Below are 17811 nucleotides of genomic sequence, written 5' to 3'. Positions count from 1 at the left end.
TGAGGACTGGTAGCATACAGTACAGGATTTGCTCTTTAGACTGAAAGAGAGCTCTGCTGCTTCTATTCCATACATAAGGTAAAATTGTTTCTGAGGGCAATGACTACCCAAAACTACATCCTTGTGTTAAGAGACTATTGAGCAATGCTTTCACTTCTTTAATTTTTAAATACTTCATCAGACTGATCTTGAAGTCTTTAAAGTGAGAGTGCTTTCCAGTTTTGTTAGAGCCAAAAGCACATCTTAAGGGTGTCTGCTTTCTGTATGAAGTCGTGTGGTAAGGCCAATTTTTTGTGAAATATTGTAACTTAAATTTCAACCAGCTGTCTTCTGAAAATGCATCAGTATTTCCCCCCCCACCTGACACCCACTCCTATCAAAAATAAATAAATAAAAATCACCTCTTTCCTTGCTTGTCTGTTGCCCAGCATGTCTATAATGCTAGCTGTTTTCAGTGTAAGTAATCGAGCCTGTTCTATGCTAAGGCGGCATTCAGCAATCCAGTGGGCAACAACTTCCTGAAGAGACAAAACAAGGAAATGAGCATAAAATCAGTTAAGGCCTTCTAGCTTGCCAGGGTAAGCCTGCCCTAAGGAAGACCCCCTCTGTTCCTCAGCTTATGCATTTCCAGTCATTTAGAGACATCCTTGGGCAAATTAAAGCTAGTCTGACACACATAATCTAATACAAAAACAAAAAACCCACCCCCTTGACTGATACAAATGCTAAGGCCACAGCAATCGGTTCTTGGCAGGAAAGCACAAGAGGGAAAAGAAAATCCAGATTCCAGTTCATCTTCATTTCCTTGGTCAGGCACATTGCTTGCTAACAATTTTCCTGAAGCCCTTCAGAGCCTGCTTTTTACTCCCTACTTTTCTTGACCTGATCCCACTACTCCCAGCTGTGGCTCTGCCCTTCCACAGTACAAAACCAGGGGCAGGGGGGGAAGAGGAGCGAGAGAATCAGTTCTGTTTTCTCCAGCTAATGATGGTGGTGTGTCACATGCCCAGGCAAACAGCTGCAGGGTGGTGCCTGCTGCCTTTGTCCTTTYGCATTGATGATGAATTAGTAGCTCCCTTGATTCAAAAGAAGTTTGAAACATGGTCTGCTTGCTTGCAATAAGATCTTGGCAGCCCTTTCCTGCTGGTCTCACATAATTCCCAGTGCAGCCTGCATACTACATTATAAAAATGGTCCGTGCGATGCCTGTTGGTGCTGAAGCCGTTTGGAGCCTCAGCCAGCCTCAGGCACAAAGGTACCTCTTCCTGGAGCCTGCATTTTGTAGCCTTGGCACACACAGGAGGCATGTGCTGATATGCAGCGCTCGCTTCAGTGCAAGGTCGCGAGTGGCTTGGCTTAGCTCATGCCAACAAAGGTGGTCTCAGCCAGTGCAGCCCCTTGAGAAGTGACACAGCGCTGGGGGCGTCCAGACACTCCCCTCTGCTGGCAGCTCCCAGGCTGTAACCTCCACGTGAGCAGGGGTGACAGCTTGTTACCCAAGGGAGCCAACAGCTTCACCTCTTTCTTAAGTGTCCCAGAGCTGAGAAGAACCACTGCACCTGCTTCAGCTATGAATTTGGCCCATAGGTCTTGTCTGTAGCTTTGTCAAACATCATTATTTTTACCTCAATAAGCTTCTGAGAAACACAAAATGCTCCCCGTCTAACTGCTTATGTTAATTCTAGGTTGTGGTAGGGAGTGGAAATGCAGCCATGACATGACTGGAAACAGATATATAAGCTTACTCTCTCTGCATCTGTACAAACATTTTCTATAACCTGTGCCAGACACTAATTCAGTTTCCTGTTTCCATTGCCTTTACTTGTTTTTTCCAATAAATTCATCTTATCTGTTGGATGAGAATCAGGAACACTTGAAATCTGATAGGCCAACTAGTAAATGCTAAAGACTCCTACAAAAAGCAAACTGTTATCTTTTTATTACGCCCCTTAATAAAAAAATAGCAATCACTTTCTCAGGTAACAGCATGTCAATACCAGAGCTAGGTAAGACCAAAATCCCACCCTAGTCTTGGTTCAGTCTGTACATTCATAAGTACAAATGACTGATTGGAGAAGTATAATTTTTTAGTCAGACATATGACTAGATCCTTGAATGTGTCTGGCAATGAAGAACAGAGATATCTAGGTGGCAAATTTGATACAAAATAGACTGTGGCTGCAAAACACGTAAACTAAATGCCTGAAAAAATATGTCCAAACTGATCACTTAAAGCAGGCCAAAACTACGCTAGCAAAACTGTATTCAAATCCAAAGGATATCCAATTCATTACAAGGAAACAAAATTCCTGGAGAGCAGAGTCAAAAGTGGGAGCCTCACAATGTGATTTTCTCCTTTGCCATTTGAGCCATTGTTAATAGCAATTCAAGGCTAGGGCACATCCACTACAGTCTCCATTATTGGAGTCACAAGGTTCTGTGTAGACAAAACAAAGAGTGATGTCTGGAGTATGTGAATTGAAACAAAAAGGGAACACACTTACGTGATGGTACAATTTCTTCCCAAAAGTCACTCTCTCTGCTGCACGCTGGCACAGTATCTGTAAAGCAGTTTCAGCTGCACCAATTGACCTCATGCAGTGATGAATACGGCCTGGCCCAAGCCGACCTTGAGCTATCTCAAACCCTCTTCCTTCACCTGGTTGAAAAGAAAAACATGCACATGCAGATCACCTGATTCTTGCTTGACATGATCCATGGTTCAGAAGAGAAGTGGCCACATGGCAAGACAGCTAGAGGCAAGGTTTTCACAAGTTTATTTTGCAGGACTCTTGGGTTTGTTTACTTTAACTAAATCTATACTGACACACTGTTAATACTACTTACAGCACACTAAGCTGGTTTCTGAGAGGGTCTGATATACTTGTTTTAATTAAAATGTTATTAATCTTACATTGAAAAATACATTTATGAGATTTGGTATGAGAATCTGGGGGAAGAATTGAGGTTTCCAGATCTAAGGGCTACTCAAGCAAGAAGGCTCTCTCAGAAAAAGAAATATAGCCGGGAAGAAACTATGGAAACCCTGGCTTCTCTCCCAAATGAGAGAACAAGAGCAGAATTCTCCGTGCAGGAAGTTACAAGTGCCAGCCTGCTCGTACACATGTTTGAGACCCTGGCTCAACCAATCTTGCTGGACACACCTTATCTAAAGAATCCCCTATTAGCTGTTTGCAATAACTTATGGTGACTTAAAAAAAATAAACCACTATTTCTTAAAATTTGTGTCATCATTATATGTACTAAAAAGGTATTAATACCAAAACTCACCCAGTATTATATTAGAGAGAGGTACTCGCACATCATTAAAGTGTATCTCAAAATGTCCTCCATGGATCTCATCTACAGATATACAGAAAATACAACAGCAGGGTAAAACAAGGAGGATAGTGCATGCAGAAGAAAAAATACAGGCCTTCAATTCCTATCCCTTTTTCTATATATGCATTTTACTGGTCTATTTCATATATAGCATTTATTAGTATTACTGCAACTCCTGAGATAATTGCTAACAAATCAGTACAAATATAGCTGATAAATATGGTCTCCTTACCCAGGTAGCCAAACACCGAGAGGGGTCTTATGAGCTTCAGCCCTGGAGTGTCCATAGGAACAATGATCATACTGTGCTGCTTGTACCTGATCAAAACAAGAGGAACAAGTTCTGATCAACTTTAGGCCTCCTTGCCTGCCCCTCACTTTTTATGTTCTAGCCCCAACTTAGCACTTGTCTAAAGCAATCTTTGAGATTTACCTATACTGACTGCAGCCATCCTGTCTGCTTGCAGTGTGGCATGCATACTTCAATGCTCCTTGAACCACCAGTCAAGAAGCAAAAAGGTGCTACCGGCATCTAACACACCACGACTGAAAAAAATACTATTTTCTGTATACATTTCTACCACCTGGTTCTGTATCACCCAGTCCATTTCCTTTTTTCCCCGATAAAAAGAAATCCTCCTTTTTGTTCTCAAAACATGTTTATCATCATCATCATCATCATTTTGGCTTGCCCAGTTTAGGAAAATAATCCCCATTTTCAAATTTCTTCAGAATGTTTAAGGGCAGGACTGGAGACGACCTCTCAGGTGCCTGAATTCAGTCTCCAATTCCAGCAGGCACAATATCACATAATCCCCTCCATGAACTTTTGTTCATCTTCCAAAAGCTCAGCAGATGCCTCTGCCTGTACAGCCACTGCACAAACAATTTGTACACTGTAAGAAAGCTACTGCTTACTCCCACTGGAATCCAGTCAAACCAAAACTTAACATTATCAGTGGAATTTAGGCTCAAATCCAACTAAGAGATATGAATGTTTCCAATTTTGTGCATCACAAGCTGCATGATTTCAGCGAAACCAGTCACAAAGCGTACTATTCATCACATGCCTAAGTTTTGGTAAGAGCCAATTTTAGTTTTGTAGTAAGAGCTGAACAACAGATGCCTTAGTATTTCTTTTAAGCAAGAAGAGGGAAGCATTATATTTACATATACAGGAATGTGAATAATTAGGTTGATTAATAACATTCTCTCTGCTCACATAATTCAGAGGTATGTATAATTCTGATTTTTCTACCTGCAGATAATTTTGTGAAAAACTCAGTACATAACTTCAGGTCTCTGATATGGCATTTGTATTCATTCTGTTCAGGAAAACTCTAAAAAGGCTTGTTTTTATTATCATTTAAGCAAGCAATTCTTCCTCCCATTAAAAGTGGTTTAAATACTAAACTTAAAAAGTAAATTGTAAGTTGGAGATACTGGAAATCTCTAATTAAATAAGAAAAAGGGACTATGCTACTAATATGAGAGTATAACAGCCCACAAAGTGTCAGATGCATTTGGATATAAATTCTTTTTGACCCCGGACAAGAACCAACTCTCCTCTCCTCCTCCAGGTTGATCCCAGCAGAGGGTCAGGATGCGTGCCAAGGGGACCTCATGTCACAGCGACAGTGACAGCAGGAGAGTGCAACACACTGATGCCAGCCAGGGCACAAAATGGGACATTTAGCAAACAGGTGGCCACATGCCAGTGGGTGACACGGGGCACCTCTCACTCCCACCCACCTTGCCCGTGTACAAGGGTTGGCTCTGCACACAGACCACACATCCGCCAGAGCTTGCTGACTGCTGTAGTTTCACAACCAATTTAAGCCAGCATAAGCCAACACTGCCAGGAAAGAAAGCTGTCCCACTCTCCTGCAGGTCAAAGAACTGATCCAGATTAAAATTAACATGGCCAAGACAAAGTTAGTGAACCCAAAACATTTTCCTGTTCCAATTCATCACACAGATGCACAAACACTTGAGCTAGCGCAAGGGAGGGSAAAGCACATGGCTGCAGCTTGGTGACAGTGAGAAGGTTGGGATGCTTCAGTCGACAGCAAACCAGGAGCATGGTCAGCCACGTTTTTCTCTAAACAGACACACCACAGAGGATTAAAATTCCTCTGTAAATCACGACCGCGTCCGACAGACCAAGGCAATTAATGTTATCCCTTTTAATAAAGTTTTTGTAAGCAGTGACTCCTCTGGGAAACGAAGTTTAGATAAGTCTTTGAATATCCTAGGTATCCATACCTGGATGCTGAGGAATTTTTGGTTTTGCCCATTACAATTGCAACTTTGCAATTTGGATTCCCAGCACCTTAAAAAAAAAAAAATCACAAACATAAAAATAGTTTTCAATATAAAAATTTCCATGTAAAAGCAAATGAAGTTTCATATTAATAGATCGTACTCTCTTCCTTTCATGCTACAGGAGCAAAAGCATGCAATCTATTTCTGTGTTTATACTCTGAGTAATCAGACTGAGAAAGAATACATCTTATTGCTTAACATGTAAAAGGGAGTTGACTTGCGGGAGGGGAACAATCAAAAGCCAAACATCCAAACACTCCAGGATCTGGCTCCATTTTCTATTCCTATGAAAGGAGAACAAGAAGGTACTTGAAAAGGAATCTAATTACCTCTGTCTCCACTACAGTTAAGCAAATAAGTGTGACATAACAGCACACATGAAGGTTAGATGCTGCCATTTCAAAAGCAAAACTTCTTAAAGCTATAAAGACTGGAGGATCTACGTAGGAATTAAATGTTGACCACATTATAGCCATCAAATTAGGCAAATAAGGCTATTATAAGGGTTACCATGACTACTTTGCTACTATTCCAGCGTAACTTCTCTGGAATGAAGGGTTTTCCCCCCCTTTATGCAAATGATCATAGTTTACACTACCAAAAAAAAACTCAGTGGAAATTGTTATCTGCAAATAATCTCCTAGCATTTCAAGACACCGACAACATTATTTGATACACGTTTTTGTAGCATGAAAGCTAGAAGTTTAATGGAAAAGTCCTAAAATAAGATTCTACCATAGTTTAAAATGCATCATATTTCTAAGACAACTTAATCCCTACCATCTTTTTTCTTTAAAAGTTTCTTAGTAAAAAAGCATGCTCTCATTCCTTTCAATGTCTCACAGGGACAATAAAGCCAGGGAAAAGAGGGCAGGAGTATACTTGACATATGCGACAATCAGCAAAATTTCTGTTGCTATCTCAATAAAGATGATAAGCTTCACAGAGATAAAATTCAAGACCTGATCCCCACCAACTTCATTTGTGTTGATGTCAGAAACAAAGATGACTATTTAAGTTCTCTAGCAGCTGCTGTCACAAGGTTTGGGAGCCTCTGGTCTAGACAATACATCCACCTGGCTTTGAGAAGAGCTACTTCCGTATTAGAACAGCCACTGTGACAGCTGGGAAGTCTACCGCAGTGGCAGAGAGATTTATTTCAATCTGATAAACTTGTCTGTTTTGAGGGCCAGACTGCTGGTTGTTTACTTTCCTCTTCTGCAATACAGTATTCAGCTGTGGATTTAAAAGCGGGGTTATTTGTCACACGTACCCCATAAGCTGTCCAGCACTAATGAGCTAAAATATCTGAGTGAAAATTGGGGGGGGGGGGGATAAATCAGCTTGGTAAAAAAAAGAAGGGGTATCTCAAACAGATGTCCCATTTGGGCAACTATAGCAAGCAGGTGACCAGCTGAAAAATAGAACAGTGAATGTTTTACAACATACTATCCTGCAAAGAGAAATGCTATACTCTTAAGAGGTATCTGACTTTTCTCCTTCTCCACAGCAGGTGAAGAATTGCACAAGTGGCATTTTCTAAATCACATTCATCTTGAAATGAGGCTTACAACAAAAGATATTTTGACTTTCTGGAATGACTACTTAAACAGTTTTATAAACTATCCTCAAGTCACATCCCTGTCTCCAAAAAAGACAGAAGAACTTCACCACATCGTTTGGGAAAAAAAAAAAAAAAAAAAAAAAATCGGAAGAAACATTTATGTTGAACCTAGCAAAGAGTTCACAGAGAGCTAGACATCTGGTTAGAAGTCCTAAATCATTAGCACAAATAATTTCTTGGAAGGCAAATGAATAGTTCAATTTCATACGTATTTTTTCCCATCTGAACATGCCAAAGGAAGACAGCTTCCTAGCTTTTCCAGTCCTTAGAGCCTGAAGTTCTGAAAACACAAAACAAATTTTATCCAACATTGACCATAAACACTAGAAACAACTTCTCATCTAAAGTAAGACTCTGGCAGACTCCAGTGCTTTGGAAAAAATGCAGAATGCCTGAATTAAATAAATCTCTCATTTGTAAATGACATTTTTATTTTACTTACAAAAATCAAAGAAGCTGCAGGAGGACGAGGGGAAGAGTAGGAAAAAGTCTGTCATTTTTGCAGGAATTGTAAGTAGTTTTGCCAGAAACTCAAAATTCAACAAATAGAGCAGAGATTTTAGAAGGTCAGTTTTAAGCATATATCCATATTAATAAGCTTTTGTATAAGCTTTTACATATATATATGCCTGCACAACCCATCCAGAACTTTAAACTGACAGTGCTGCTGCATTTGGAAACACTGAAAGCTTAGCCAATGTACTATATTTTTAAACCTTTCATGGAGCTCACATAAGCAAAGACAATGATATTTAAAAACGTGCTTAGAGGGTTGATCACAGCCCTAATAGAAGCCTAATCTTCACTATCAGAGGGTATAAAATGCTTAAGATTACAGGCTTTCACATAATCAAGTTAAATGGGTTCTTTGTTGGTAAGAGCACTAAACGTGGCAGAGGCATGGACAGTACAAGCTTTACTTAAAGAAGCTGCCACATAATACGGTTTCAAAAACCAACAGCACTTAATCTTTGCAATCTAGTTATCTGTTTTACAGTATCCAGTCTTTGAATCTTTAGCTAAGAAGGAAACGGCAGGACAACCTACTACTTGAATGCCCAGAATAACTGTCTCTTGCCACGGTGGCTGCTGCACTGGTGAGCATGACAAGTTGCCTCTCCCTGCTAAAGATCAGGGATCTGCAGTGACTTGTACAGACTCGGCAGCTTCCTAGGAGGGTCCTGATAAATAGGTGTTCTCAACTCTCCTGCAAGCAGAAACTGGACTGAGTAAGGCAAATGACAGTGTGGCATTAGCTGCTGTCATATGAAGGTCTTCTACTGGAGAAAAGGGGCCCCCAAAAGGCTGCAGAATCGTCCATCCACTGGCACAATCCAGTTCTGTAGCTTTCTCTCATCTTCCCCAGCCAACACTGCTGGATGTCTGGTTCGCATACAGCAAAGATTATAAAGTGGCTGCAGGCAAATTGACTACAACCAGAAAAGACAGCGACAACATGAGAAAGCAATGCACACTTCTGCCGCAAAGCACTGAGGGCTATTCGATTCTGCCACTGAATGTGGCCTCTAGATATTCCCAGCTAGAGTTCACAGTCACTGATGGCGCCAGTGAAAGCAGCTGCTGTAAAGAGCTGTAAAGGTTTTTTTCCCCACCTTCATCCCATTTTTATATAGCCACAAGTGCTTCTTAGTTAAGCAAGATCCATTGTCATTTTGCATTCACTCTCTTATTTATTAAATGGTTCTTTGTTATGTTTGAGCCTATAAGGCTATACTAAAATCTAGTATTACACGACCGCAGTATTTCTGTACCCTGACTGGACAACTGTGTCCTCCCCATAGCCTGCAAAATTATGAGGACTTAAGGCACTGTAGTAAACACCACAGTATTTACATGATTTGCCTTCCTACAGTCTGCCCACAGCACCTCTTAGCCACTGATAACACAAATACTTTTTCCCCAGTCACTGCATAGATGTATTTCTTTGGGAGCCTTCTCAGTTCTACCCTGATTATTCTATCTTGTTGGGCACCGTGTTGAAATGAAGACCATTTAGGAGAACTGCGAGATACCCTCCGCTTTTTAAAGAGAGCTAGCTCAGGCCTCTAAGCAGTGATGTTCCTTGCAAGAAGCAGGGATGCTAGAAGTCACTCAAATGTCCTTATCTGCTATTGCAAAGAACACGAGTAAAGTGCTGTGATAACTCAAGATGAAAGCATTACAGAAATATGCATGATACTGCACACTTTCTAGGGTCTCTAATTCTTTTCCCAGCCTGTTTTGCTTTCTTTTTGTGAATCCCAATGAAGCTAGAAGCACTGGTAAGCATCTGCCTGTTGCATTCTTCGTGGCCCATTTTGAAATTCCTTCCTTTCACATATTCCAAAATAGCTTAAACACAGACAGATGGCTAGTTCAGCTGTWGCAGGGCCATCTTTTTAGTCAGCATGCCAAAAAGCAAAACCTGACCTGTGGTCTGCCCAAAATCTCTATTATTTGGTAACAATATTGCATTTACTGAAACTCACTGGACTGCTGCTACAGGATATAGGATAATCAATACAGAACAAAACCTTTAGAAGACTACAGGCAGCTCCAGATACTCTGCATACACAAGAGAACAATCTGATGCTGAGCAGACTGTGCAAATTTAAGTAATATACAGTCATTTTAGGAATTCTTAATATGAGAGTCCATGCCTCAGTGTAGAGATAATATCTGCATGTGACTGCAGAATTTTTCCATCTTCCCTTTCCTGTAACTGTATCAACTTTCTATAATCTAGACAGCACACTGCAAATGGAAGGAACAGTATCTTTTTATTTTTCCTCTTGCCTTCCTGCCTTGCTTGCAGATCCTGTACAAATATTATCAAACACTAACTTGATTATGAGTCTGACTGTAGTAACATTCAAGTCCCTGAGAACTCTCTCACAGGGTGCAGGACTATCTGCTTATACTCTGGTTAAAAAACTTACCACTTGCTTTTATGTCTTTTCCCTACCATCTTCCTGGTTTTGTTCACTATCACATAGCCACATACTGAAAGAGCCACCCCCTAATCCCTCAAAAAAACCCCACACCCTTCTATTATACCCTGCTAAAAAGTTATTTAAAATGGGATATAAGGATCCCTTAAAACCTTGTATAGGCAGCCATCAAAACTGCAGTACTGCCCTGATGAAAATATATACTGGTTCTCTATTGGTGACTCTGCCCCAAACTGATCTTCCCTGTTTCTCTCCTTTACACATTTCAAACATGTGATTTGTTAAAAGGCTTTTGATTTTATACAAAATGTTTGGGCTTTCAGGTAAAAACAAGCTATTACAGAGTGAAATAGTAAGAGAGTCTTGACTTTCCAAAGAGCACTTGCATTCTAGTTGGAACAGGGAGGAAAGCAGGAAACGTGAGTGTTCATACTGAGAAGGGTTTCCAGAAAAACAGGACTTTTTTTTAGTGGCAAGTTAAACTGAAAGTGCAACTGACTTCCAGATGAGGGTGTGGTGCTGGAAGACAAAATGTAATGTGTAAGACCAACTCGGATCATTTCACTGAAGTACATCTCAATTGCAGTACCTGCTACCAGTCTGCTGACAAAAGAAGGTTAGTTTCCTTTTAATTTTTACTAATCTGTATATTAATTGTGGTATATTGACCTTACATGCAAGTAGAAGAGGTGGGATTTGCTCTTACTGGAAGTTACCTAAGTTGGCTTTACAGAGAATCATGGTTTCACTGGGGCACCTCCATATTTCAAGTTTTAAAATTAATTTAAGTAGAACAGGTTACTGATCAATTCACTCCAAAGGAAAAAATCTGTTTGTTTAAACTAGGAATATTAACTTCATTCAAAATGTATTCATACAATCCCACATCAAGTTCAAACACACAGAAAAACTGAATTTGTATCTAAGCGGAAAGCTGGTAACTCCTGGAATAATTCTGCAAAAAACATGCAAAGCTGTCTATTAATATACTTCCTAGAAAACAGGTGTCTATTGAAATGAATAGGAATGAAAAATATGAATAGAAACATTAGGCAAAACATGATTGTATTATTTTAAGGGAGAGGAATAGCAACTATTAAGTATTAGATAACAGTTTGTTTCTGCCAGGAATTCAGATCAGCCAAAAATCACAAGCAGGCAGCAGAGCAGGCTCCCTGTCACAGCCAAACTGCTTCGTGGTACCCACACTTCTTAAAGTCTGCACCAACAAGTCTGTCTATCATTTTGCTTTCAAATATATCTGCCAGTGATCCAATCTGATTAAACATTCCCAGATGGCTTCTGTAATAAGTGTTTACAGCACAGCCAAATCTTTTCCATTTAACTTTTAATTTTCTTCTAATCTTGACTAAGTGGATTAAACTCTCTGTACTTCCATTTCTCTTCTGGTGAAACAGGAACGTTTGCTTCTTATGTTTGAATCTCCTCCTAGAAAAGTACTATAAAGCTGCAAAACATTGCTGCTGTTGAAAAATCCTGCTAACGTGGATCATTGGGCATGGAATGCATATCCGTTGCCAAACCAAGGAATAGAATTACTTTCTTTTCCATTCTGCACACCTCACCTACGCAGCAATAAATGTCAGATGACAAGACTCAAAAAGTAATTACTGTTTCTATTTAAGTGGGAAGTGTTTGGAAACATTAACATAAAAGTCCAACAAAGTCATCAAGGATCAAATCCAAGCCAAATAGTTCATTTCTAACTAGCATACATTTTTAAATTTAGATAGATGATTCACTGAAAAAGAAATATAAATATCAGGCAAGGATGGAAATTATTCATTCCTTTCTAATTATTTAGTCTGTATCCCTGAATATGAGATCAATCAGTAATTTATTCTTAGTGGTAGACAGAACACTCCAAAAATTGTTGAGGAGCTACTGCTTATAAGGGTTTGGCAACCCTCCATTTAAACCTTTCTTTAAAAAACAGAAATAGTATTTGGAATTTTTTCAAATTTGAAAATGCCAAATTGTAGCTCTGGGCAGAATATCAGATAAGAATCTGTTTTCAGTAATACCAGCCTCAAATTCTGAAATACTGCCAAAGATGAAAGAGGAATGTGTTTTTCATTTTCAGCATCTTTTTGCCACTGTTGCTGAAAAATCTTAATCCCATTTATTTCTAGAAAATGGGGTACTGCAGGACTGCAGTTTTCAGCAAGGAATTTCAGCAAATTAGTAAGTGAACACAATTACAGGAAGAAAAGAATATACTGTAGGACATGGCTTGCCTAAGATTCAGTCTGAAGATAGGAATACTAAAATTTCAACCTTAAACAAGCAGTGAGAATATAACCTTAGTGTTTACTAAGTCATGTCACGAGATGAACTTGAAAAAACAGCTGAAGTTCTGAACTGTTTGGGAATTTGTGGGCTGTTTTGTACACGATAAGATTCCTTTCCATACATAACATTGAGAAGTTTCCAGCCGTAAGATTCAGTGTACCCACGTTAATTTGATTCTGTAAGCCATTCATTGCGTGGGATGGAGACTAAACCAAGTTCCACTGCTGATTCCACTAGACAGCTGTGCTTTAAGTGATCGGTATGTACACATGTGCCTGAGAAGCAAACAAGCACACTCTCCCTATATTATACTCGTATCCCAAATTGCCAAAATATATGAGAGTAGGCACAGAATACCACTACTTTCCTCTCAGCTTTAAACTGTTAATATTCCTTATCCACTATATGGCAATAGTATTCAGAGCCTTTAACCAGTACTGCTTTGCTTTGCTGAGGCTGTATAGAGAAAAAAGCATAATTACAACTCTACAGAGGTGCAGACAAATTTATTTTGCAATAGAATATAGTCATGCATAATTGAGTCAGAGCAGTTTAAGCAATGATGGCTCCTCAGCTGAAACGTGGTAACCAGTGAGGTGCACTCCAAGCTTCCGCAGCCTCAAACGCTGAGGTTAATGAAAACATTTCAAGCGAATCCATTTTACTTTGCATTGCATAGATATGGTCAGTTACCCATTTCACATGAGAAGCTGAGACTTGATCTGGTCTGCCTCCATCACTGTCTAGCTCTTTGTATCAGCTCTAGTACTTTGACTATTTGCAAATGCCTTCTTAATATCTAACTTGTTTAAATTTGAGATTTATAAGCAACCCTGAGAAAGGATTTTAGGTTTCAACAGAAATTTTAAAACTTGGAAGCAAGTTGTATTTCTTTTTGTCTTGCAGCTTTTGCCATGGGCTGGGATATGAACAACTCAACTGATTACTGGATTGAGGATGAGGGTGATCTCAGCTCTGTGATAGATTACAACACATATGAGCTGCTTTGTGAAAAGGATGATGTAAGAAACTTCAGTAAATTATTCCTCCCTGTGTTCTATTCATTAGCTTTCACTGTTGGAGTCGCTGGCAATTCATTAGTGGTTGCAATTTTTGCCTATTGCAAGAAACCAAAGACTAAGACAGATGTGTACATCATGCACCTGGCCATTGCCGATTTGCTCTTGCTCTTCACTCTCCCTTTTTGGGCTGCAAATGCAGTGCAGGGATGGGAACTTGGAAATGCAATGTGCAAGCTCGCTTCTTCTTTATACACCATGAACTTCAGCTCTGGCATGCTGTTCCTGGCCTGCATCAGTGTGGATAGATACAGGGCCATTTCCAAATCCCAAGGTCATAGAAGAGCTGGAAAACAGTGCAGTGTAACCTGCATCTGGGTCTGGCTGGCTGCCATTGTGCTCAGTATCCCTGAACTGATATTTAACCAAGTGAAGAAATACAATGACAGGAATGAATGCCTTCCTGTATTTCCAGTGAACATGGAAACACTCTTAAAAGCAACCATTCAAATCCTGGAAATTATCCTGGAATTTCTGCTTCCTTTCCTAGTAATGCTGACCTGTTATTCAGCTACCGCTAAAGCAATCTTTAGATCTCCAAATGCTAAAAAATCTAGACCCTTCATAGTTCTGCTGGCAGTAGTGGCCACTTTTATTATTACTCAACTGCCTTACAACATTGTTAAGTTCTGGCGAGCCATAGATACCATCTACCTGTTGATTACTGACTGTGATGCAAGTAAAACTATAGATGTTGCACTTCAGGTAACCAAGAGCATAGCTTTGTTTCACACCTGCCTGAACCCTCTTCTGTATGCCTTTCTGGGTGCCTCTTTTAAAATGCATATTATGAAAATAGCAAAAAATTATGGATACTGGAGAAGGCAACAACAGAATGGAATAACTGAAGAAATTTCTATGAATTATGAAGACCATACAGAAGAAACAATTAGCTTCACTATATAGATAATTACTTTCATTATCTTATATAACAAAGAAATTATTTACTAATTAAAGTGGTATTGTTTCCACATCTGTTTTGCAAGTCAACTTTCAGATGAATTTCTGGACCTACAAACTAGCCAAGACACTACAATGCAGTTCAAAATGGAATATGTTGATCAAAAGCAAGCATCAGGCAAGAACTGTATACCGAAAGTGCTAGAAACAACTGGAGATAGTTACTTAAAAAAAATAATAATAAAGATTTTAAAGGGTCACAGTACTAGGTTATTATATAGCTGAGTAATCAATCTGTACATGCCTAAAATGGAAAAAGAAACCAACAGCAATAAAACCACAGTACAGGAACTTTTATACCAAAATTTAGTAATTTTCATGCCTTTAAAATGTAACACTTTGGTTGTGTTTCTGTATTTTGTAACAGCTTGGAACATTTGCCTAAACAATAATTTTCATGTTTTTCCCTAGCTATCATCCCATAGATACCCTTGCAGCAATGAATGAAATGAGGCAGCAGTTCACAGCTGAGAATTAAGTCAGGAAAAAAAGAACAAAAAAAAAAGCTATTGCGTGTTTCCACATATATATAGCAACAACAACATCCCTCCATGAAAACCAACAACTCTTTCTCTGTAACTACCTAAAAAGACTTTTCATGTCTCCCTTTTATTTTCTGCTCGCCCTGGACTTCAGCAAGCCCAGTGTCCCATAAGAGGCACATTCCAGATCTCTGGTTCTGATTTCAGATTCATATGAGGTGATTATCCAGGATTTCATTCTTGTCACTTCCTAAAAAATGGCTCAGCTTTCCTCTCACTCTTACAAAATCTTTGGGCAACAAGTATCAAGGCAACCAAGGAATGGCCTTACATTTTTCAGCTATCACATTAAGATTAATTTTGAACAGGGAGCCCTATGATCTATTACAAAAATATAGACTTTTAGATGTACCTTTATTGCATGTCTGTGGATTTTACAGGTGTAGTGAGGGCTCTGAGCATTTATACCCAGCTCAAAGAACTCAAATCACTGGCTGAAAGAAGAGGATAAACTATATGCAGTAGAGCCAGATGCAGACAGTTATAGTCCTTCATATATATGTGTGTGTACATAAAATGTATATCTCTGAGTGAAAGCACATCCCTCTTGTAACTAAACTAACTCCATTTGATATCCAAGGATAGCCTCAAGAAAAAAAAAATCTTATGCAGCTGATACAGAAGATAATGTAATAAAAATAAAGTCCCTAGCACTAAAAAAAAACCTAGATAGTCACTGAATTCCTAGAGACTCTCAGTACAAATACAATATGAGGAACGACATCAGTTGATAAAAGATTGCAAGAGGGAAGGTAGAAGATGGGAGGCCAGTATTTGATTCCACAATGGGGAGATTACACATTGTTCACTTAATGTCATGAAGAGAGGCAATGCACTGTAGATTTGCCCAAGAATTGTATAGTTAAATAAACTGAAGATTGCGTTCACTGTGATAAAAGAAATCAACAAGTGTGTGTGTATATACAAGTGCTACCTACTTATTCAGTCTTTTTTATTGTCTTTGCTCTGCCCAGAGTTCTAACAAGCACTCATATTCCAAGTGTTATTCCTCTAGAGCATGCATAAAATTTCAACTATTTCCTTGGCTATACAATGGCACCATGTGAAGTTTTGGCCTTGTAAATGTCAAAATAGTATAGTCAAAGTATTAGAAAGAATGTAAGAAAAAGTTTTAAGCTAATCTTCTGACACGGGGCCTGGAATTTCTAGTAGGAATTTGTAAAATGAATCAGACATTGCAATAATTATAATCTAAAATAAAATATATGAAGACATAATAAAATGTAAAAATATGAGAAGTGCATTGGCTTCCATTTTTTGGCTATCTTTATGCTTACTTTGTTTTAGTAAGTATTGACATCTCTCATCACAAGTGTGTACTTATCTATCAGCAAAGACTAGAGGCCTTGCTTCATGAATGAGGAAGGCTCTGACTCCTTGTGGAGCTCATGGTTGGTGGGATTTACAGTCTTTCATAGAGGAATACCAAAGCTAATCCCTGCACAGTGCTGACCAGGATTCCAGGAAAGCAGCAGTTTTCCATGAGTTTCTGGAGACAGTTCAAATGCATTGATGCATTAGCTTTCAAAATGAAAAAGTGGTGTTACACCACACTGCCCCACATCATGTACTGCTTATGAAAGCTAGCAAGAATCTCTCATTCCTGGACACTGCTCCTGATTACACAATTACAGACTGGAAGAAAAAGTTCTAAAATGATAGACAAGGAACAACAGTAGCATAAACAAGACACAAGCCTCTTCTCTCTCTTTGGATGGCAGAAGCTTACAGAATTTCTGTCCAGTATTTTGCAGAAATACAAGAGCGTGAACTGTTAAGTCAGAAGTGCTTGACAGATGTGCTACACAGATGGTCTGCTCATACACTGCAAGTCTGACATGTTTAAGCCATACTGTATTTACTGTGCAAGTGCAGAGTACCCCTGCAGAGCACAATAAGGGACTTCAGTTCTCCCACAAGGCAACTGACTTCCTGCATGTGTGATTCATGGTTTATCTTCACACATGCAGAGTGGTTGCTCCTGGAGCAACATACTGACCAGGCTGTCAGGCTTCGGGAATTCCCAGACAAACAGCCAAGATCCTCAAGTTCCACTCAGACCAAAAGAAAAAACAAAACAAAACAAACAAAAGGCAGAAAAGAAGGCTCTGACTGGAACACAGCCACATGTATGTGCCTTTTGTGCGTCTGTCTTTATACAAATCTGTCCTAATTATTTTTATTAGAAATAAGACAAGCCAAATCATGCTCTCTTACGTTTGCTCTCTCTTCTTTTTATAGTTCATGTAACTCRTAAAATTAGTACTATCTTTTGTGCGTGACCTCCTACAAACTTTCCCATTATCCCCTCGAGGACTGCAATGCACACGTGGGAGACGCTGTCCCAGAGCAAGTGTAATCAGCTATTAAGTGACACTCTCCGATGAAGAGGCAAGATGTACATATCATACCTCCCCTTACCTCCAGCTCTGAAATACTGGAAAGGAGACAAAGAGCCCTATCTCCTGGTGAGTCTAAGTATTGCACAAGCGTATCTGAGTATGTAGCTTCCCCACACAAAGGTACATAATTAAAACAGCCAAGTTTATCTCCTGTCAGCAGCTCATTTTATTCAGTTAGCTTCCAAACTCCCAGGAAATGATGATATTCCAGTTGCTGTCACATATGTTTTGGTAAAAAAGTAACTGCACTAC

The 17811-nt window shown here is 39.3% G+C and overlaps 2 protein-coding genes across 3 annotated transcripts in view; one reads left to right on the top strand and one right to left on the bottom strand.

Moving 5' to 3' along the window:
* The window catches only part of ACAD11 (acyl-CoA dehydrogenase family member 11), a 34218-nt gene that overhangs the window by 1054 nt on the left and 15353 nt on the right, over positions 1 to 17811 (bottom strand). Inside the window, exons 14-18 of the mRNA XM_026088795.1 lie at positions 5608 to 5674; positions 3575 to 3660; positions 3292 to 3363; positions 2505 to 2659; positions 402 to 518 (exon numbers count right to left, since the gene is read on the bottom strand). Of these exons, the coding sequence (XP_025944580.1) occupies positions 402 to 518; positions 2505 to 2659; positions 3292 to 3363; positions 3575 to 3660; positions 5608 to 5674 (497 nt within the window). The remainder of the gene's footprint in view (positions 1 to 401; positions 519 to 2504; positions 2660 to 3291; positions 3364 to 3574; positions 3661 to 5607; positions 5675 to 17811) is intronic.
* On the top strand, positions 10310 to 16389 carry ACKR4 (atypical chemokine receptor 4). 2 transcript variants are annotated; one of them, XM_026088802.1, is made up of 2 exons: positions 10310 to 10858; positions 13462 to 16389. In XM_026088802.1, exon 2 carries the CDS (start codon positions 13470 to 13472, stop codon positions 14538 to 14540), a length of 1071 nt encoding a protein of 356 aa, XP_025944587.1. In that variant the 5' UTR covers positions 10310 to 10858; positions 13462 to 13469; the 3' UTR covers positions 14541 to 16389. The 2 variants fall into 2 exon arrangements, with proteins under 2 accessions (XP_025944587.1, XP_025944586.1); XM_026088801.1 differs by lacking the exon at positions 10310 to 10858 and adding an exon at positions 12282 to 12447.

Source organism: Apteryx rowi, unplaced genomic scaffold, assembly GCF_003343035.1.
Source record: "Apteryx rowi isolate R43461 unplaced genomic scaffold, aptRow1 scaffold_784, whole genome shotgun sequence".
Taxonomy (NCBI): domain Eukaryota; kingdom Metazoa; phylum Chordata; class Aves; order Apterygiformes; family Apterygidae; genus Apteryx; species Apteryx rowi.
This window is presented reverse-complemented; position numbering and strand designations above follow the sequence as displayed.